At 37.3% G+C, this 22829-nt stretch overlaps 1 protein-coding gene and 1 pseudogene across 1 annotated transcript; one reads left to right on the plus strand and one right to left on the minus strand.

Moving 5' to 3' along the window:
• Positions 1-709: 709 nt before the first annotated feature.
• On the minus strand, positions 710-2699 carry LOC130833945 (metal cation symporter ZIP14-like; annotated as a pseudogene).
• A 17823-nt stretch (positions 2700-20522) lies between these two features.
• DEFB127 (defensin beta 127) lies at positions 20523-22357 on the plus strand. Its single transcript, XM_057704008.1, has 2 exons — positions 20523-20571; positions 22104-22357. The coding sequence occupies exons 1-2, from the start codon at positions 20523-20525 to the stop codon at positions 22355-22357; spliced, it is 303 nt and encodes a 100-aa protein (XP_057559991.1).
• The last annotated feature ends 472 nt before the right edge of the window (positions 22358-22829 follow it).

The following is a 22829-nucleotide window of genomic DNA, read 5'->3' on the forward strand; positions in this document are numbered from 1 at the left end:
GATGTATTTGTCTTTTCTAAAAGTTAATTAAAATAAATTGTACAGCCAGAGTGCAGATAATATTTGACTCACTCTCATATTACACAATCCAGAAATCAACTTTATGGACACTTATCTCAGAGAAATGAACACATTTTCACACAAAAACCTGCCTGTGATTGTTTATGGCAGTTTTTAAAAATTTTTATCGGGGTATAGTAGATCTACAATGTGGTGTTAGTTTCATCTGAAAGGAGGGGAGGTCCAGAACCCACCTGCTGGCTCACCTGGACAGCCATGAATCACCAGGTGCAGAACAAACGCCCAACATCCCAGTGGGAACAAGTAGCTGTCCTGACAAGACACACACACCCCTCTCTCAGGATGATCCTTACCTCTCCTCCGGCCCTACTCATCTGTTTCCAGCTTTCAGTTCTCTTTGACAGAATAGGTGATTGAACAGACTTTGCAAAAATAAGAGGGATTCCTGTCTTCTGTACCTTTTCTGAAAACAATAGGTGAATTCACTTAAAAATGGATTACCTTGAGGCCTAGGATACACATTTAGATTTATGAGCCCCAAACTACAGATTCACCTCCTGACATTTTTAAGGAAGTTATGAGCCTGGGCTCTCTTTTTGCATTGTCGGGCCAAGGATTCAAAATGTCTCAGTGCTTGTTGGAAGAGAAAGAGGCCAGATTAACTAGAGAAAAAAGTTAGCTTTGTCTTTTAAGCTTCATTCAATCCCAGAATCACTCTGAGAAAGAAGAGGAAAGGGAGAGAGGCACTACCTAGTGGCTGGTTACCAGGCCAGCTTATTCCTAGGATAGAGTATTTTAAAGATGGCTGACATTTGAACGCAGGAATACAGTCCATGTCACAGTTGTTAATAGAACTGCCTCTTCCAAGGTGCTTCCTGGATGAGGAGTTCTTGGGCCAGGGATCAGGCAGCCACAGGCCAGACTTCCAATTCCACAGGTTCTGGCTCTGTCCTGAATACATAGTGAGGACCATCATGGTGCTGAAACCAGTCAAGAGGCCCAGGTTCTGGATGACAAAAGGGATCGAGACACTGCCCTTCCTTTCATCTTCTTGGCAGACCTCCTTCATCTCAGGGAACATATCAGCCAGAGAAATATACAAGAACGTTCCTCCATTCCTTGCAAAGACCCAGTTGGCAGAAAAGTGGCTGCCAGCTAAGATGCGGAAGGTTAGACCCACGTAACAGCAGCAGGCAGAGAGGAAGTTGAAGAAGAGAGCCTGCTGGACACTTATGCCAGCACTGAGCAGAATGACAAAGTCTTCTAGCTCATGTGGGAACTCCTCGCAGAGGATGCCACTGAGGTGCTGATGCCTTGGAAGACAGACACAGTGAAGGAGGCACTAGGCCAGGCCATTAATGAAACTGTGGAGGCCATCTCTCAGGGTGATCATCCAGGTCACATGCCGATGTCAGAGCAGCGGATGCCTTTCAGCCAGTAGCAGGCGCTCTGGGAAGCATGCAGGTCCTGGACAGAGAGGGAGCCCACCACGACCTTCTCATCCACCACTGGGGGCCTTCTTGTCCAGCTCGCTGCTGCAATGCTGAGGAATCATGTGGTCCACATCCTCATTCTGTAGCTTCTCCGTCACCCCCTCCTCCTGGTCCTTCTGGGAAGGGAGCATCTCAGGGGCATAATGGCTGTGTCCGTGATGATGCTCATTTTTCTGCTTAAGAAGTTTCTTCAAGATCTTCTCTGTGAAAAAGAAGAGATAAAAGCCACTGAACACCACTACAGACTTGAAGACATAATAATCTTTTGTTATATATAATTTTATTTATTTATTTATTTATTTATTGGCTGTGTTGGGTCTTTGTTGGTGCACACGGGCTTTCTCTAGCTGCGGCAAATGGGGGCTACTCTTCATTGTGGTGTGTGGGATCCTCATTGCCGTAGCTTCTTTTGTTGTGGAGCATGGACTCTAGGCATGTGGGCTTCAGTAGTTGTGACACATGGCTCAATAGTTGTGGCACACAGGCTTAGTTGCTCCATGGCATGTGGGATCTTCCTTGAGCAGGGATCGAACCCATGTCCCCTGCATTGGCAGGCGGACTCCCAACCACTGCGCCACCAGGGAAGTCCCAAGACATAATAATCTTCCAGAGGGTTGAAACCAAAAGCCTCTGGGGTGAGCTGGAAGAGCACATTAGAAAGCGGCATTCCAATAGACAGGGCGATGAAGAAGTGAGCACAGTGTTGAAAAACGCTTTCTCTGTGCACGGCAGGACGAGGACTCCCAGGAGAGAGGCCAGTTAATCAGTGAAACACTGAGGAAGGCAAAGCCCCACACTTCAATCGAGCTGTGTCTCCCCTCTTCTGTCTGCTCATTCTCTCCCTTCTCCTGGTTCTCAGAGGAGCAGGCCCAGGATTCCAGCTGCTGAAGGATGGTGGGGCAGAACTTCTGGAACTCACACCCCCCAGATCCATGACTGGTCACTGAGGTTGTGGGAGCAAAGAGGTCTCCAGAACTGAAACACATCAAGAGGTTCCTCTGTCCCTGCATGGACCAGGAGACTGTCCCAACCGACTCCCACATCCAGATTGTTGAGTAGGGCCTTCAGCTGCTTCAGGGTGAGGCTGTCGCCCTCCCAGTAGCAATGCATGAGGTCTTGCAGAAAAGAGGCTGCACTGATGGCAGGTGTACCTGTGGACAGGAGCCTCAGGAGCAGCTTGTTCATAGGCAGAGCAGGGTCAGCAGGAAGCAGCTAGGGAGGGCAGGGTGCAGCAACTTCCTGGTGACACGTGAGCCTGAAGCTGAGCAGATGCCACCTGGCCCCACACACCCTCACAAGCCAGGCCACAAGCGGCCCAGAGCAACAGCAGCAGTGGTGGCAGCAGCATACCTAGATTTGCGCGTTGCCTTGGCAGTCGGCTTGAGTTTGCGCCACTGCCTAAGTCTATCCTGTTGTACCTTTTAGATTCCGCATATAAGTGATATCATACAGTATTTGTCTTTCTCTCTGATTTATTTCACTTAGCATAATGCCCTCCAAGTCCATCCACGTTGTTGCAAGTGGCAAAATTTCATTCTTTTATGGCTAATATTTCATTATATATATACCATACTTTCTTCATCCATTCTTCTGTGGACAGGGACTCAGGTTGTGTCCATATCTTGGCAATTGTAAATAATACTGTTATGAAATTGGAGTGCATGTATCTTTCAGTGTTTTGGGGGTTATTTTGGTTTTGTTTTTGGTTTTTCTTTTTGGTTTTGGTTTTTTTTTTTTTTTTTGCATATACATACACCCAGGAGTGGAATTGCTGGGTCATACAGAAACAGAAAGTGGGGGTCCAGCTGCCCCGCTCAAAAGCCATTAAAGAGGCAAGGTTGGTGGAAAAGAAAGTTTGCTTTATTTTGGTTGCCAGTAAAGAGGGTGGGGGCAGACTCCCCCACCCCCACCCCCACTGACAATGAGTGAGCAAGAGCTTGTGTAGACAGAGGGAGGGGGCTACATGCAGAAACAGCACAGTCACCTCTAACAGTCATCTTGAAGCCGGTCATGCAGTGGTCTGATCAGCAACATCTTGATTGTTTTAAGTACAATAATCTTTAGTTCCAGGGTCGGTTGGTTCCCATTTTCTTGAGGCCAATTCTTGAAACTGTGGCAGCTTATGTCATGGCTACAGTCTGGTCATCAGGCAGTAAACTTCTCCACCAGGTGAGGGTGTCAGTGTCTACAAGACAGCTCACAAGATATGGCACAGAATATTATCTATAGCCCTAGAGAAGGAACTAAAGGTTCTTGACTTTCCTTACTGACTAAATTATTATTGTTTTGTCCTGTTTCCTGTTTTCCTTTCCCTCTGTATTTCCTCACTTCTCTGATTAAATTTATTCTTTGGCTAAAGTTTTTCCACAGACAAAAGGCAGGCTGAGGACATGGGGGGCAAGGACAATAGGGTCCTGCTCCATTTCTATACGGTCTATTTTTAGTTTTTTAAGAAATCTCCACACTGTTTTCCACAAGTGATTGCACCAATTTACTTTCCAATCAATAGTGTACAAGGGTTCACTTTTCTCCACATCCCCACCAACATTTGTTATTTGTATTTTTTCTTTGATGATATCTATTCTGTCTGACAGGTGTGAAGTGGTATCTCTTGGTTTTGATTTGCATTTCCTTGATGATTAGTGATGTTGAGCATCTTTTCAAGTGCTTATTGGTCATCTTCATGTCTTCTTTGGAAAAATGTCTATTCAGGTCTTCTGCCCATTTTTAAATCAGATTGGGGTTTTTTTTTTTTTTTTGTATGTTTTGTTTTTTTGTGTTGCTGTTGGGTTGTACGAGCTGTTTATATTAGCAGTTCTCTAGTGATGTCTTTATGATTTCTTATGTATAGTACCATGTTATCTGCAAACAGTGACAACTTTACTTCTTTTTTTCAATATATTAATAGATTCCTTTTATTTATTTTTTGATTGTTGTTGTTAGGACTTCCAAAACTTCGCTGAGAGTGGCAAAAGTGGGGATCCTTGTCTTGTTCCTGATCTTAGAAGAAATGCTTTCAGGTTTTCACCATTGAGAATGATGTTAGCTGTGGGTTTTTCATATATGACATTGTTATGTTGAGGTATGTTTCCTCTAAGCCCACTTTCTGGAGAGTTTTTACCATAAATAGATGTTGAATTTGTCAAAGGTTTTTTTCTGCATCTACTGAGATGATCATATGGTTTTTATTCTTCAATTTGTTAATCAGGTATATCATACTGACTGATTTGTGGATATAGAAAAATCCTTGCATCCCTGGGATAATTCTCATTTGATCATGGTATATGATCCTTTTAAGGTATTGATTAATTTGATTTGCTAATATTTTGTTGAGGATTTTTGGGACTATGTTCGAGTGATATTAGCCTGTAAATTTCTTTTTTGTGTAATGTCTTGGTATCAGGGTGATGCTGGACTCATAGAATGAGCTCAAATGTCTTCTTTACTCTGCAATGTTTTGGAATAGTCTGAGACAAATAGGAGGCAAATGTTCTCTAAATATTTGGTAGAATTCAACTGTGAAGGCATCTGGTCCTGGACTTTTGTTTATTGGGAGTTTTTAAATTACTGATTGAATTCTGCCCTGGGCCTTCTGCTGAATAGGGCATATCTAGAGGTTGCTGTGCGCCTAGGAGTTCTTTAGGCAGCATGTCTGCTAATGGGTGGGGCTGTGTCCCCTCCCAGTTAGTTGATTGGCCTGAGGCTTCCCAGCACTGGCATTTATAGGCCGTTGTGTGGGGTCAGGTCTTAGCGCTAATGAGCTAAAGAGAGGATTCCACAATGGCTCCCACCAGCACCAGTGTCCATATGGTAGAATGAGCCAGCAAGAATGGCTGCCACCAATGTCTATATCCCCAGGAAGAACTCCAGTTGCCTTTTGCCTTTCAGGGAGACTCTCCAAGATGGGTCTGTTCCAGGTTACTATCAAATTACTGCTTTTGTCCTGGGTCCCAGTGTTTGTGAGATTTTGTGTGCACTCTTTAAGAGTGAAGTCTCTATTTCCCCCTAGTCCTTCAGGACTCTTGAAAATAAACCTGGCTGGCTCTCAAAGCCTGACGCTCTGGGGCTCCTCTTCCCAGTGCAAGATCACTGGGCTGAGGAGCCCATGTGAGACTAAGAACTCTCACTCCTGTGGGAGAACCTCTGCAATATAACTATTCTCCAGTTTGTGGGTTGCCCTCCTTAGGGTATTGGACTTGATTATATTGCAAATCCACCCCTCCTATTCATCTTGTTCCTTCTTTATGTCTTAGTTGTACAAGATTTTTTCTGGTAGATTGTTGTGCTGCAAGTAGTTGTGATGTTGGTATGTTTGTGAGAGGTGAACTCAGGGTCTTTCTACTCATCCCTCTTTTTCTATCTCCCTCTATGTATTTTTATTTGATGTCATCTCTAGGGCCAACATCTCCTTTTATCAGATTAATAGTTGCCAGGGGTTAGGCATGGAGTTGGAGAATTGGTGTGTATGACTATAAAGGGGTAGCACTGAAAGGTCTTTGTGATAGTGGAATAGTTCTGTATCTTAATTGTAGTGGTGCTTACCAAGCATAAACATATGATAAAACGACATAGAACTCTGCACACATTTTATACCATTGTCATCTACCTGTTTTGAGCATATAATCACTAGGAAAGCTGGGTGAAGGATACACAGGACTTCTCCATACCATTTGCAACTTCTGGTGAATCTGTAATTATTTGAAAACAAAAACTGTTTTTTAAAAATCCAACTAGAAAAAAGAGAGAAAACAAATTGTACCATTTTATCCATGAAATATTTTATGTAAGCCTCGTGGTAATCACAAAGCAAAAGCCTAGAGTACATTCACCAAAAAATAGAGGAAACAGAGCATACCACTATGGAATACCACCAATTTACAAAGGAACGCAGGAACAGAGAGAAAAATAAATAACAGAGATACAAAACATCAGAAAGCAATGAATAAGATGGCATTAGTAAATCCTTACAAATCAATAACAACTCTAAATGTAAGTGGATTTAATTCATCAACCAAAAGGCACAGAGTGACTGCCTACAGGTAAACAAAAAGATCCAACTAAATGCTGTGTACAAGAGACTCACTTCAGCTTTAAGAACACACATAAGCTTAAAGTGAAGGGATGGAAGAAGATATTCCATGCAAGTGAAACCAAAAGACAAGAGAAGTAGTTATACTATATCAGACAAAATAGACTTTTAGCCAAAAATAGTAATGAGACAAAAATGTTCATTATAAAATGATAAAGGAATCAATTCACCAAGAAGTTGTAATAATCATAAATATATGCACCCCCAACATCAGAGCACCTAATATATTAAGCAAATACTAACAGATCTGAAGGAAGAAATAGACAACAGTAGAATAATAGCAGGAAGCTACAACACTACACTTTCAAAAACAGATAAATCATCTAGACAGAAAATTAACAAGGAGACATTGACTCAAACCATATATTAGACAAATTGGACCCAATAGATATTTATAGAACATTGCATTCAACAGAAGCATGATACTTATTCTTCTCAAGTGCACATGGAACATTCTCCATGATAGACCATATGGTAGGACACAAAACAAGTTCTAGCACATTTAATTTTGAAATCATACCAAGGATCTTTTTTGAATCATGAGGAAAGAAAAAATATAAACAAACCAATAATGAGTAAGGAGATTGAATCAGTAATCAAAAGCTTCCCAAAAGGGAAAACCCCAGAACCAGACAGCTAAAATGGCAAAATTTATCAAACATTTAAAGAAGAATTAATGTCATAACTTCTCAAACTCTTCTTAAAAATTGAAGAGGAGGGAGCACTTCCCAACTCATTCCATGACACCTTCATTTCCCTGATACCAAAGCTAAATAATGATACTACAAGGAAAGAAAAATATAGACCAATAGGTCTAATAAATATAGATGCATAAGTTCTCAACAAAATATTAGCAAATGGAATTCAACAACACCTTAAAAGTATTATACACCACATCCAAAGCAGATTTATCTCTGGGATGCAAGGATGATGGAACATATGCCAATAAAAAAAATGATATAGCACATTAATAGAATGAAGGATAAAAATCCCACAATCATCTCAATAGATACAGAAAAAGCACTGACAAAATACAGTAGCCTTTCATGAATAAAACCCTCAACAAATTGAGTATAAATGAACATACTTCAACATAATAAGAATCACATGCAACAAACCCACAGATAATATCCCAACTAAGTGGTGAAAATTGAGAGTTTTTCCTTTACAATCAGGAACAAGACAAATATGTCCACTCTTACCACCCTTACTCAACTTAGTACTAGAAATTCTAGCTACAGGAATTAGGCAAGAAAAAAAATTAAAAGCACCCAAATTGGAAGGAAGAAACAAAACTGTTACTATGTTCAGGTGATATGAACAAATATATTTTTTTAAAAAACCTGAAGACTCACCAAAAAGCTGTTAGAACTAACCAACAAATTTAGTAAAGTTGCAGGATATAAAATCAACATACAGAGATCTTCATTTCTGTACACTAACAACAAATCATCTGAAAAAGAAATAGAAAACTACCCCATTCACAAAGGCATCAAAAATAGTAAGATACCTAGGAGTAAATTTAACCAAGGAGGTGAAAGATCTGTTCAATGAAAACTGCAAGGCCCTGTTGAAAGAAATCAAAGGAGATACAAACAAAGGGAAAGTTATCCCACAGTCATGGATTGGAAGAATGGAACAGAATAGAGAGCCCAGAATTAAACCTCTGCATATATGGTCAACTAGCATTCAACAGGGGAGATAAGAACACCAACTGGGGACTTCCCTGGTGGTGCAGTGGTTGAGAATCCACCTGCCAATGCAGGGGACATGGATTCCATTCCTGGTCTGGGAAGATCCCACATGCTGTGGAGCAACTAAGCCCATGTGCCACAACTACTGAGACTGCACTCTAGATCCCACAAGCCACAACTACTGAGCCTGTGCATCACAACTACTGAAGCCCACATGCCCTAGAGCCCACTCACCACAACTACTGAGCCCATGTGTTGCAACTACTGAAGCCCACGTGCCTAGAGCTGGTGCTCAGCAACAAGAGAAGCCACCACAATGAGAAGCCCATGCACCACAATAAAGAGTAGCCCCCATTCACCACATCTAGAGAAAGCCTGCATGCAGAAACAAAGACCCAATGCAGCCAAAAAAAAAAAAAAAAAAAAAAAGAATCCCAACTGGGAAAGGACAGTCTCTTCAACATGTTTGGAAAACTGGATGTACACATACAAAAAATTAAATTGGACCCCATATCATACACCACTCACAAAAATTAACTCAAAATGCATCAAGGACTTAAACATAAGACCTGGCATTAGGTTTGTACAATGTTAATTATATGTTTCACTTAGCACTGGACTTTGACTTCATACATTCAATCAAAATCGTTCTTATTTACCTTCCAGGGTTTCCACTTTTCTTTAATTTTTGGTCTTTGTGGGTTCCTTCTGTTTTTGACAGCTGGGCAATGTGGTAATACTTTCTTTTTTAAATTTATCCAACTTTTTTGGTTGTTTTCACCAATTGTATCACTCAGTGTATCTATTCTACTATATTTCCACTAATAAAAGTCCATTATACATATGTTTTTATAGTCTAATATTGCTGAAATCTTTTCTTAATCCGTTGATGAATCTCTGTCATTTCATCAGTGAGTTTAAGCCATGTGAAAGTAATATAACTACTGGCATATTAGGACTTTTTCCTACCCTCTAATTGTGTCTCATTTGTTTCTCATATCTTAGTTTCCATTTGATAGATAATATTTTCTCCTGCTGATACATTATACATTTTGATTTTATTTAAGTATTTATATATTTATTTCATTTCTTAGTGATTTGTCATTACTATTAAGGCCTATTTATACTTATGTCTACCATTATTAACTTACCACCAAACTGCAGAAATAAAACTTAAATAATGCAAAGCCTTATATACTTCTGACTGCTCAGACTTAACTAACTGTCTTTATTTCATGCTTATAGGTAACTTCACAAGTTATTTATAGAGGAAATTCATGTTCACAGGAAAACTATATATAATGAAATCAATTCCCTGACTAGGGTTTACACCATATAAGGGCTGGTTGCATAGGTGAAGAGACTTGATCCTTGGGACCTCAGCCATAACATCTCTTAAATTTACATTTGCCTCCAATAAAGGTTTCTTCCATGTCAATTTTGTAATGTAGAAGATATCCCTATGAAAAAGTAGCGTAAGACCTGAATGATGGGGATAGTCCTCATTTAAGCCAACCAACATTTTTTTCAACTTTTGTATGGATATCAATGGTTAACAGGGTTGAAATTTTTTGAAAAATGAAGTAAACAGTCTAAGGAAAATCTAGATAAACATCTTCCCCTAGTGGAGACTTTTTTGACTTGGTGGAAATCAGATACTACCTTAGAGTTACCCAGTTTCTCAGTTACAGGACTCATGCACGCACACATGCACACATGCATACATACACACAAATAATACTGCAATAAATAAAATAACAAAGATAAGGGAATATTAGATATGTTAAAAGAAAATTAAAATATCAAAATAATTTTCTGAAAGACAAGATACATCTGGTTGAAAAGCAAGATACTTTTGATTTAAAAAATATGCTCTTACTTTTTTTAAAATTGTGGTTATATATATATATATACACACACACACATATATATATATGTAAAACATAAATTTCCACTTTAACCATTTTTAAGTGTGTAATTCACTGGCATTAAATATATTCACAGGGAGTTCCCTGGTGGCCTATTGATTAGGATTTGGCACTTTCACTACCATGGCCTGGGTTCAATCCCTGGTCAGGGAACTGAGATCCCACAAGCTGCACAGCTAAAAGACAAACAAACAAAACAAAAAACAAACAACAAAAAAGTCAAAAAATTTGCAATTTACAACTGTCACCACTATTTGTTCCAAATCCCTTTCATTACCCCCAAATAGAAACTGTAACCATTAAGCAATAATTCCCTATTTTCTGCTCCCCTCAAGCTTTGATAACCTCTAATACACTTTTTGTCTCTCTGAATTTGCCTATAAGAAATGTTTCATATCAGTGTAATCATACAATATTTGTCTCATGTCTGGATTGTTTTGCTTAGCAGAGTATTCTCAAGATTTATCCACTTTGGAACATGTAATCAGAGCTTCATTTTTTACATCTGAATAATATTGCATTGTATGTATATATCACATTTTGTTTATCCATTCATTTGTTGATGGATATTTGAGTTATTTCCACCTCTTAGCTATGCGCATTCACATACAAGTATCTTCTTGCATCCCCGTTTTCAATTTTTTTAGATCCATGCCCAGGAGTGGAAGTGCAGGGTCATATAGTAATTTTATGTTCAACTTTTTGAGAAAGCACCAAACTGTTTTCCACAGTGGCTGCTAAATTTTATATTCCAATCAACAATGTATGAAGGTTCTAATTTTTCCATATCCTAATCAACATGTTATCTTCATTTTTAAAATTTAAACTATACTAGAAAGAGTCAGTGTTTTCCCATTTTGGTTTTGCTTTTCATTTCCCTAATGACTAAAGATGTTGAGCATGTTTTTGCGTGTTTATTGCCCATTTATATAATTTCTTTGGAAAAAGGTCTTTTGAAATCATTTGCCCATTTTAAAATTCGGTTGTTTGTCTTTTTTGTTGTTGAGTTCAGTTCTTTTTATATTCTTGGTATTAAACTCATAATAGACAAATGATTGAAAAATATTTTCTCCCATTCTACTGATGTGTTTTCATTCTCTTGATAGTGCTCTTTGATGCACAAAAGTTTTTAATTTTGATGAAGTCAAATTTATCTATATTTTCCTTTGTTGCCTCTATTTTTGGTGTCATATTTTTTTTTTAAATTGTCAAATCCAAAGTTATAAAAAATTTCCCCTATTTTTTCTTCTAAGAGGTTTACAGATTTACTTCTTAAGTTGGGTTTTTGATGAATTTTGAGTTAATGTTTCTAAATGGTGTAAATAAATGTCCCACTTCATTCTTCTGCATTCATTCTTTTCCAGCACAATTTCTTTTTTTTTTTTAAGTTCTTTATTAGAATATAATTGCTTTACATTCTTGTACCAGCTTTTTGAGGTACATCAAAGTGAATCAGCTGTATTTATACATATATCCCCATATCCCCTTCCTCCCATGACTCCCTCCCACCCTCCATGTCCTGGCCCTCTGAGGCATCACCCATCATCAAGTTGATCTCCCTTTATTATACAGCAACTTCCCACTAGTTATCTATTTTACAGTTGGTAGTGTATATACATCTATGCTCCTCTCTCACTTCATCCCAGCTTCCCCTTCACCCCCTATCACCACCAACCCCGTGTCCTCCAGTCCATTCTCTCCAGCACCATTTCTTGAGAAAACTACTCTTTCCCCCATTGAATGATCTTGGCACCCTTGTCAAAAATCAGTTGACCATAAATATTTATCTATGGGCTCTTAATTCTATTCAGTTGGTCTATATGTCTATTCTTATGCCAGGGTCATATGGTTTTGATTACTGTAGCTTTGCAAAATTTTTGAAACTGAGAAGAATGAATCATCTAACTTTGTCCTTCAAGATTGCTTTTTCTATTTGAGGTTCCTTGAAATTCCATGCAAACTTTAGGATGAGCTTTTACCTTTCTGAAAAAAAAAACATAGGCCATTGGGAATTTGATAAATTGAATCTATAGATTGCTTTGGATAGTATTGACATTTTAAAAATATTGTCTTCTAATTCATGAACACAAATGCCTTTCTAATTATTTAGGTATTCTTCAGCAATGTTTTGGAGTTTTCAGGATAAAGTCTTACACATGCGTGGTTAAATCTATTTAAGTATTTTACTCTTTTTGATGCCATTGTAAATGGAATCATTTTATAAATTTCCTTTGAAGATTGTTCATTGCTGGTGTGCAGAAATGCAACTGATTTTTATGTGTGAATTTTGCATGCTACAACTTCACTGAATTCATTTATTAGCTTTAAGAGTTTTTTGTGAATTATTTAGGGTTTTCTATATATGATTGTCTTCTGTTTAACTGAGATAGTCTTGCTTCTTCCTTTCCAATTTGGGCACCTTATTTTTTTCCTTGCCTAACTACTCTGGCTAAAATTTGAATACAAATGTGAAAGCAGGCATTCATGTCTTAGTCCTAATCTTAGGGGAAAAAAAGCTTCATTCTTTCATCCATTAGTATTATGTTACCTATGGGTTCTTCATATATGACCTTTACCATGTTGTGAAAGTTCCTTCTATTCTTAGTTTATTAAGTGTTTTTTTTTTAATCATGAAAAAGTGCAAGATTTGGTCAAATACTTTTCGTGCATCAATTGTGACAACCATGTGGAGTTATTTGTTTTCATTCTATTAATTTAATGTTTTACATTAATTGTATTTCATATGATGAACCTCATTGCATTCATGGGGCAAATCCCACATGGTCATCATGTATAATCCTTTCAATATGCTCTTGATTCATGTTGCTATCACTTTATTAAATATTTCTTTCTCTATATTCATTAAAGACATTGGTCTATAATTTTCTTTTCTTACACACCATGATCAAGGAGAATTTATTCCAGGGAGGCAAGGTGGTTCAACATTCACAAATCAATTAATGTGATACACCACATTAACAAAATGAGTGATAAAACCATATGATCATCTCAATAGATGCAGAAAAAGCATTTGACAAGATTTATCACCCATTTATGAAAAAAACTCAATAAAATGGGTATAGAAAGAATGTACTTCAACATAATAAAGGCCATATATGACAAACCCACAGCTAAAATCATACTCAGTGGTGAAAAACTGAAAGCTACCCCTCTAAAATCAGGAACAGGACAAAGATTCTCACTCTCACCACTCTTACTCTACATAGTATTGGAAGTCTTAGCCAGAGCAATTGGAGAAGAAAAAGAAATAAAAGTCATCCAAGTTGGAAAGAAGTTAACTGTCATTATTTGCAGATGACATGATTTTACATGTAGAAAACCCAAAGACTGCAAAAAAAAATTAGAAATAATAAACAAATACAGTAAAGTTGCAGGGTACAAAATCAATGTACAAAAACATGTTACATTATTATATGCCAACAATGAGCTACCAGAAAGAGAAATTAAGAAAACTATCCCTTTTACAATTTCAACAAAGAGAATAAAATACTTAGGAATAAATTTTACCAAGGAGGTGAAAGACCTGCACTGAAAACTAAGATATTTTTGAAAGAAATTGAAGAGGACAAAACTAAATGAAAATATATTTCATGCTCATGCATTGGAAGAGTTAACATTATAAAAATGTCCATATTACCTAAAGCAATCTATAGACTCAATACAATCCCTATCAAAATCCCAAGGACATTTTTCACAGAAATAAAACAAAAAATTCTAAAATGTATATAGAACCACAAAATTCCCCAAAGCCAAAGCAATCTTGAGAAAAAAGAACAAAGCTGAAGTCATCCCACTCCCTGATTTAAAACTCCTATATTACAAAGCTATAATAATCAAAACAGCATGGTATTGGCAGGAAAAAAATAGATACATGGATCAATGTAACAGAGTTGATATCCCAGAAATAAATACACAAATATAAAGACAATTCATTTATGGCAAAGGAGCACAGAACATACAATGGAGAAAGAATAGTCTTGTCAACAAATTGTGTTGGGAAAACTGAACAGTCATATAAAAAAAAAAAAGAAACTATAGAAACGCTATCTCACACCATATGAAAAAATGTTAATTAAAATCCATTTTGAGACTTGAATGTAAAATCGGAAACTATAAAACTCCTAGAAGAAAACATAAGCAATACTCTCTTTAACATTGGTCTTAGCAATAGTTTCTGGATATGTTTCCTCAGGCAAGGGAAACAAAAGTAAAAATAAACAAATGGGACTACATCAGACTAAAAATCTCCTGCACTGCAAAGGAAACTATCAACAAAACGAAAAGACAATCTACCCAATTGGAGAAGATATTTGCAAATCATATATCCAATAGGGATTAACATTCAAAATATATAATGAACTCATACAACTCAACAACAAAAACAACAACCTGATTAAAAAATGGGCAGTGGACCTGAATAGACATTTGCCCAAAGAAAACATTAAGATGGCCAACAGACACAAGAAAAGATGCTCAACATCAATATCATCAGGGAAATGCAAATTGAAACCACAATGAAATACCAGATGTCAGAAAGTCTATTATGAAATAGACAAAAAATAATGTGTTGCTGAAGATATGGAGAAAAGGGAACGCTTGTGCATTGTTGGTGGGAATATAAGTTGGTGCAGCTATAGAAAACAGTAAGGAGATTCCTCCAAAAATTAAAAATAGAACTACCATACAATCCAACAATTCCACTTCTGGCATTTTTAAGAGGAAAAAAACCCCATTAATTCAAAAAGATATATGCGCCCCTACGTTCATTATTTACAGCATTATTTGCAACATTATTTACAATAGCTGAGATAAGGAAGCAACCTAAGTGTTCATTAATAGATGGATGGATAAAGAAGATCTGGTATATCTATACCAAGAAATATTACTTGGCTATAATAAAAAATGAAATCTTACCATTTGCAACAACACAGATAGGCCTAGAGGGTATTATGCTTAGTGAAATAAATCAGAGAAAGACAAATACATATGGTTTTGTTTCTATGTGGAATCTAAAAAACAAAACAAAAGAACAAACATAACAAAACAGAAACAGACTCAAATACAAAGCACAAACTAGTGGTTGCCAGAGGTGAGAGGGTTGGGGTGATCAGTGAAATCGGTGAGGGAGATTAAAAGGTACAAACTTCCAGTTGTTGTATAACAAAGGGAGTCCAACTCGAGGATGGAAGATGCCTTAGAGGACTGGGGCAGGGAGGGTGGGGGGACTCGAGGGGGGGGAGTCAAGGAAGGGAGGGAATACGGGGATATGTGTATAAAAACAGATGATTGAACCTGGTGTACCCCCCAAAAAAATAAATAAAAAAAATTTAAAAAAAAAGGTACAAACTTCCAATTATAAAATAAATAAGTCACAGGGATTTAATGTTCAGACTAGGGAATAATATGGTAATAACTTTGGTGACAAATGGTAACTAAACTTATCACAGTGATCATTTTGTAATGTATAAAAATATCAAATCACTATGTTGTACACCTGAAACTAATATAATATTGTTAGTCAGTTATATTTCAATAAGAAAAAGAGAGAGACAGAAATAGAGAGAGAGAGAAAGGGAGGACGGGAGGGAGGTAGAGTAGGAGGGAGGGAGACTGGGAGGGAAGGAGGGAGACTGAGAGGGAAGGAGGGAGACTGGGAGGGAAGGAGGGAGACTGGGAGGGAGGGAAGGAAGGAAGGAAGGAAGGAAGGAAGGAAGGAAGGAAGGAAGGAAGGAAGGAAGGAAGGAAGAAGAGCTTCACAAAATTTTTTAATTAAAAAATAACAATAAAGCAGTCAGGTTAAAAAAAATAGTTCAATTACTTCTTCTGGTCCTATTGAAAGTCCTTTGTGTTACTGCCAAGTAATCATCTTTTCAGTAGCCCTCCTTCTCAAAGTCTTGTATAAATTCTGCTAAATTCCAAGATGCTGAGTATATGATTTTATTTTTGTTAGAAGTTAAAGAAGAGTTTTGTATCAGGGAGGATGGCTATGGTGCAAATCAGAGTTAACATATGAAGATGGTGAATTCTGAAGGCCAGTGTATCCCTGACGATGTAAACATCTCTGGAATTAGCAAAGGTTTGAAAAACCCTAGGCTTTCAAAAGTCATGAAATTGGTGGAAGTTTGAGACAGTTTTACTACAACTTTCCCATCAATCAGGAAAATCCCATAAACTGATATTTGGGTTAAACAATAAAGCAATTTTAATTCAACTAAAGAAAAAATTTAGAATGGTATACAACATGTTCCCAGATATTTTCTTTAGATAAGAGTAATGCTACTGGTTATTTTCTTTCTTCTCTTTTGTTTTGTATGAGTATTTCCAGATTCTTGTTAATAATGTACATGTTACACAATAAAACTATTTTTAAATACTGTTTTTAATTGACATAAAAAGGAAAATAAAACAAAACTTTCAAACAAATATGCTTCCTGGCTGGCCCACTTAAATAATCAAATAATTTGCTCTCAACTCCTCAACTCAGCAGAGACTGGTGGGTGACTTATCCAGAAATTTATTACACTTATGTCCTTTTATAAGTAGTATATTAAAACAATCTGTACTTTTAAAACTCCCGGCGGACTTTGAGGTCCTTAGATTTAACAATAGGTACTAATTAGTGATTTCTTCCTCCTTAAGAAACATTATGTTCTTTATTCATCCATCTTACTCATGGGAACAGCTACTCCCCACTTTATGGGATCAATCTAGAAGATTTTCCAGGTTTATAGACTACCTGGCAGCAGGGGATAGAATAGACATACATATATACATGTGCATGTACACATGCAAGCACACACACATTATTGAAGTGGGAGTAAAGAGACACCATTTTTTCTCTGATGCTCTTTTCACATTATCTGTGGGACAAAGAAATGTGAGTTTTCTTATCAAAGAGTTGGTGAAAAAGACAGTGCAGATTAGATATCAAATGTTCTCCCCATTGCAGAGGCAACACATTTTGTAAATATAAACTCTTTCATCTTCAAAACTCAAAGATCAATTTTTCAGCCCCACCATCTTTATATTTCTCTCCCTATCTAGAATAGAGTCCATGATTTACTTCAATACCTCTCTAGCCAATAATTAGAACTCTTTTATTCCTCTACTTTTAGTCATTTAAGTCCTTGGGCACACCACAAACCTGTATTGACACAACTATCTATTGTGTACATTTCTGTATTTAGATAGACAAGTGTTGCTGTGGCATTATACAAAAGAATACTTTGGTACTATGAAATTTATGGTAATCAATCTCAACTAGTTCATCTATGCTGTCCAGAAGCTATTGTACTGAATTGCTCACAGCCAGAGTCTGAGTGAGAGTTAAGGGTGTTAAGTTAAGGGTGATAGAGATGGTATAATCTCCAAAAGCTTATTCCATACATGATATCAGTGTCCTGGTTGGGATCTCAAATGAACTGCCATGATTCAAAAGGATTTCTGGATTGGTCTTAGACATGAAAATGACTGAAAGCAGTACAAAGGAATGTCTATTAATCTTCCGCTAATCTTTCAAAAAAGTTATAATGCCATAGAAATCAAAGCCTGAGTAATGAAATCATTCACATAGTTTCCTAAACCTGCATTAATAAGAAATGTGTTGTTAAAGTAGAACAATCCCCAGAAAAATTTTCTCCCAACCTCCTCCAAGATATGTCCACTGAGATCAATGGACAGGGAAGTCTTCTCAGAGACAGGCCAGAAAGATACAAATTGACTAAAGAATTCTCTACACTGACAGGAAAGGAATCATTGTTATTATGGTCCAAAGCATCAGGATGATGCTTTATGCTGTGTTATCTCTGTATTTTCTCCCCTTTTTGCTATTTCTTTTTTTACCCCAGATCTTTATTGGAGTATAATTGCTTTACACTATTGTGTTAGTTTCTGCTGCACAACAAAGTGAATCAGCTATATTTATACTTATACACCCATATCCCCTCCCTCAAACCCTCCCTATCCCAACCCTCTAGGTCATCACCAATCATCAAGTTGATCTCCCTGTGTTAGGCAGTTGCTTCCCACTAGCTATATATTTTACATTTGGTAGTGTATATATGTCAATGCTGCTCTCTCACTTTGTCCCAGCTTCTCCTTCCCCCACTCCCCATGTCCTCAAGTCTGTTCTCTACATCTGTGTCTTTATTAATCCCCTGCCACTGAGTTCATCAGTACCATTTTTTCAGATTCCATATATATGCGTTAGCATATGGTATTGTTTTTCTCTTTCTGGCTTATTTTGTTCTGTATGATAGTCTCTAGGTCCATCCACCTCACTATAAATAACTCCATTTCATTCCTTTTTATGGCTAATATTCCATTCTATATATGTGCCACATCTTCTTTATCTGTTCATCTGTTGATGGACATTTAGGTTGCTTCTGTATCCTGTTTATTGTAAATAGTGCTGCAGTGAACATTGGAGTGCATGTATCTTTTTGAATCATGGTTTTCTCAGGGTATATGCCCAGTAGTGGGATTGCTGGGTCATGTGGTAGGTCTATTTTTAGTTTTTTAAGGAATCTCCATACTGTTTTTCATAGTGGCTGTATCAAGTTACATTCCCACCAACAGTGCAGGAGGGTTCCCTTTTCTCCACAGCCTCTCCAGCATTTATTGTTCCTAGATTTTTTTTGGTGGTGACCATTCTGACTGGTGTGAGGTGATACCTCATTGTGGTTTTGATTTGCATTTCTCTAATGATCAGTGATGTTGAGAATCTTTTCATGCGTTTATTGACCATCTGTATGTCTTCTTTAGAGAAATGTCTATTTAGGTCTTCCACCCATTTTTGGATGGGGTTGTTTGTTTTTTTTTTATATTAAGCTGCATGAGCTGATTGTATATTTTGGAGATTAATCCTTTGTCAGTTTCTTCATTGGCAAATATTTTCTCCCATTCTGAGGATTGTCCTTTCACCTTATTTATGGTTTCCTTTGCTGGGCAAAAACTTTTAAGTTTCATCAGGTTCCATTTGTTTATTTTATGTTTTTATTTCTGTTACTCTAGGAGGTGGGTCAAAAAGGACCTTGCTCTGGTTTATGTCATAAAGTGTTCTATGTTTTCCTCTAAGACTTTTATATTGTCTGGCCTTACATTTAGATCTTTGATCCATTTTGCGTTTATTTCTTTGTATGGTGTTAGGGAGTGTTCTAATGTCATTCTTTTACATGTAGCTGTCCAATTTTCCCAGCATCACTTATTGAAGATGCTGTCTTTTCTCCATTGTATGTTCTTTCCTCCTTTGTCAAAGATAAGGTGACCATATGTACATGGGTTTATCTCTAGGCTTTCTATTCTGTTCCATTAATACATATTTCTGTTTTTGTGCCAGTACCATACAGTCTTGATTACAATAGCTTTGTAGTATAATCTTAAATCAGGGAGCCTGATTCCTCCAGCTCCATTTTTCCTTCTCAAGATTGCTTTGGCTATTCAGGGTCTTTTGTATTTCCATATAAATTGTATAATTTTTTGTTCTAGTTCTGTGAAAAATGCCATTGGTAATTTGATAGGGATTGCAATGAATCTGTAGATTGTTTTGGGTAGTATATTCACTTTCACAATGTTGATTCTCCCAATTCAAGAACATGGTGTATCTCTCCATCTGTTTGTATTGTCTTTGATTTCTTTCACCAGTGTCTTGTAATTTTCTGGATACAAGTCTTTTGCTTCCTTAGGTAGGTTTATTCCTAGGTATTTCATTCTTTTTGTTGCAATGGTATTTATAAATGAAAATTTTATTGTAGTCATCCTTTTGATCTTCCATCACCATATATTGCTTGCCTGTGAGTAATTAAATTCAGCCAGGATATAAGGATAAAAATCAGCTACCATTTGGACTGGCTGAAGTGATAGACACAATACCCAGAGACCTAGATTTAGCTGAATGCAGTCAACAGAATAGGCTTCATTTATTTTATTATCTCGTTTATTCCTAGAAGTGAGTGCGTGTCTACCTTGGTCTATCTGGGCAGACAGCCAAAGTAGAGAAAGCACAGACTTTTCTCACCAGCCCTCTACAGCCTACAGAATGGCATCAGGCATAATGGGATGGAACACACTGTGTCTCTGAATTCCAAGTGTGGATGAAGTGGATAACAAAATTTCCGGTGCCTGCCCACATGATACAAAGTCTACAGTTCAGAAGTTTGGGGGCATGATTCATATCATATCATCTGTTCTGCTTCAGTGCATAAGAATCTAAGTCTCTGAGGAAAGTGACATAGTGGACCAAGAGCCTTGGCTGTCACCTCCTCTGGGAAACCTGGCCATGAGGCTCATCCTGATCATTGCAATTCTGCTGTTCCAGAAGTTCACAGGTAATCCAGAGATTTCCAGGGGCTGACTCAAACCACACTGGTAGTATGAAGGCATAGCTGCTTTCCAGGGGCTCACTCAAATCAACAATGGATGGAGTACTTTCAAAAACCCAAGGGAATTTTATAATTCACAGTAGGAACAGATAGGGCCCTAGGGATGGCTGAAGTCTATCCAATGTTATCAAAAATTCCCTCTTTCTGAGCTCTTCCACTCTGCTACTGTTCTTAAAAAGGAGTATTCATAGAGCTAAAAAGAGGTCATAATTTCCTTTGAGAAGGACTCATTACTGAAAGGCATGAAATCAATGCCTTTATTTCTTTGGAGGTAGTTTTTAACGCTGGCACCCAGCCATATTTTCTTCCACTCTGATATTGTATATATATTTTAACCTATTATACTACAGTGTGTGAATAGTAGGAGAAGAACAACCTTTGGATTCAGATTTGAGAAACATGCCTTCAACACCTACTAGTTTATCAACTTTGGATAAAAGGTGAAGACTCTCTAAGCTTTAATTTCCTCATTTGTGGAGATAATGACACTTGGCTTATGGGGGATTTATTAAATGATAAAAACATGTGTAAAACATCTAGCATAGGGCTTGGTACATACTAAGAACTTAAAAATTAGCTTCCTTTCCTCTTTCAAAACCAGATCTCATATTTTTCTCTTATTATAGGAATGATAATGGTCTATCTGTACCCATTAAACTCCTAAGAATCAAATCTTTGTTCTCAGTCTTCCTCCTCTGGGGTTTATTCCAGAGCATAGTACAAGCCCAGAAGCCAGAATGTAAACATCCTAAACTCTTAGATTATTGAAAATATTTAGAATCACTAAAGGAAAGAAGACATATCAAGATGAGCAAAGGTCTGGAGGAATTCTTTCCTCTGGAGGCAGAAAGAAATTGAGGGGTAATAGAGAGCTGAAACAAACCCAAAATTGTTGTGATGACATAGAAGCCAAAGGAAGATATGCATTGGCAAAAATATACAATACTGAGAAGTAATAAGGGAGGAATGTTGAGGGGGAAAAATATCTGACTGGAGCAAAAAAAGAAAAAGTAATTCTTGACCACAGTAGCAAGTATGAACCCAAGAGCAGAGTTAAATTCAGACATAAATACATAGTAACATATTATTATATTCTGAGTAGTGTTAAGAAAGTAGTACCCTGGAAGCATTCAAATAGAGGCAGATTTACTGAGGTTCTCAGATGGAGCATAGTTCCTTAGCCTGAAGTCAAGGGATACAGCTCCTTTATTTTCCCAAATAAGATCTGTTGGTCTTGCTGAAGTCCATAAGATGTTGGATGGAAGCCCAAAACCTTAGAGGAACAAAATATGAGTGATCAGTTGGACATAAACACTGAGGTTCACCCCCTTGGAGAATCGTCTGTGGGATATTACTGCCATATGCTCTGTGGGTCTTCCATATACCTTATCCTTACAAACATCTTCTATCTTCCCCATGACTAAAATTGCCTTTTGTTTCAAACACTGACCTTGGCCTATTGTTCTTTATGTGCACAGTAACTGAACAACTTAAAAAATGCTGGGATGAATATGTACAAGGATACTGCAGGAAAATTTGCAAAACAACAGAAATACGTGAAGTACTATGTGAAAATGGGAGATATTGTTGCCTCAATATCATGGACCTGAAACTACGTAAAAAAATTACCAGACCACCTCGTCCAAAGCCAGTGACATATGCATTTACTTATTCTCAAGATTATTATGCAGATGAACAGAATAATACAAACTCCAACAAAAAGTCTATATAAATCAAGCACAATTTTCTGCTTATTTCTCAACCTATTGCAATAAACTAAGGTGAAGGGGTCTATATCCTCTCCCTTCTTGTTCCTAGATCCCCAGAACGACCTTAAAGCAGAGTCTAATAAAGCTCATTGCCAGTTTTCTGACTCATTGTTCTTTAACCAGAGGTTGAACACTCAATATATCAAATGATGAATTGATAAAAGCAACTCAGAACCTCCCCTTGAAAAGGGGATACAACCAGTACAATAAAAAATCTATAACATAGAAGACTTGGAAGGAGAAACTCAGGAAAGTAGACATGTAATTCAGGAGAGGGAAATATGAAGCTGAGTATTCAGGAAAATTTATGAGTGAGTTTAGGATTAAAGTGGTGCCTTTGAAATGTGTAGGATTTCAACAGGTGTTAGTAGAGAAGGTTATTTGAGTGAACAAAATGAAATCAGCAAATGGAAGGAAATTAGAAAAGACAGGACA

This window comes from Hippopotamus amphibius, chromosome 12, assembly GCF_030028045.1.
Source record: "Hippopotamus amphibius kiboko isolate mHipAmp2 chromosome 12, mHipAmp2.hap2, whole genome shotgun sequence".
NCBI classification, from domain to species: domain Eukaryota; kingdom Metazoa; phylum Chordata; class Mammalia; order Artiodactyla; family Hippopotamidae; genus Hippopotamus; species Hippopotamus amphibius.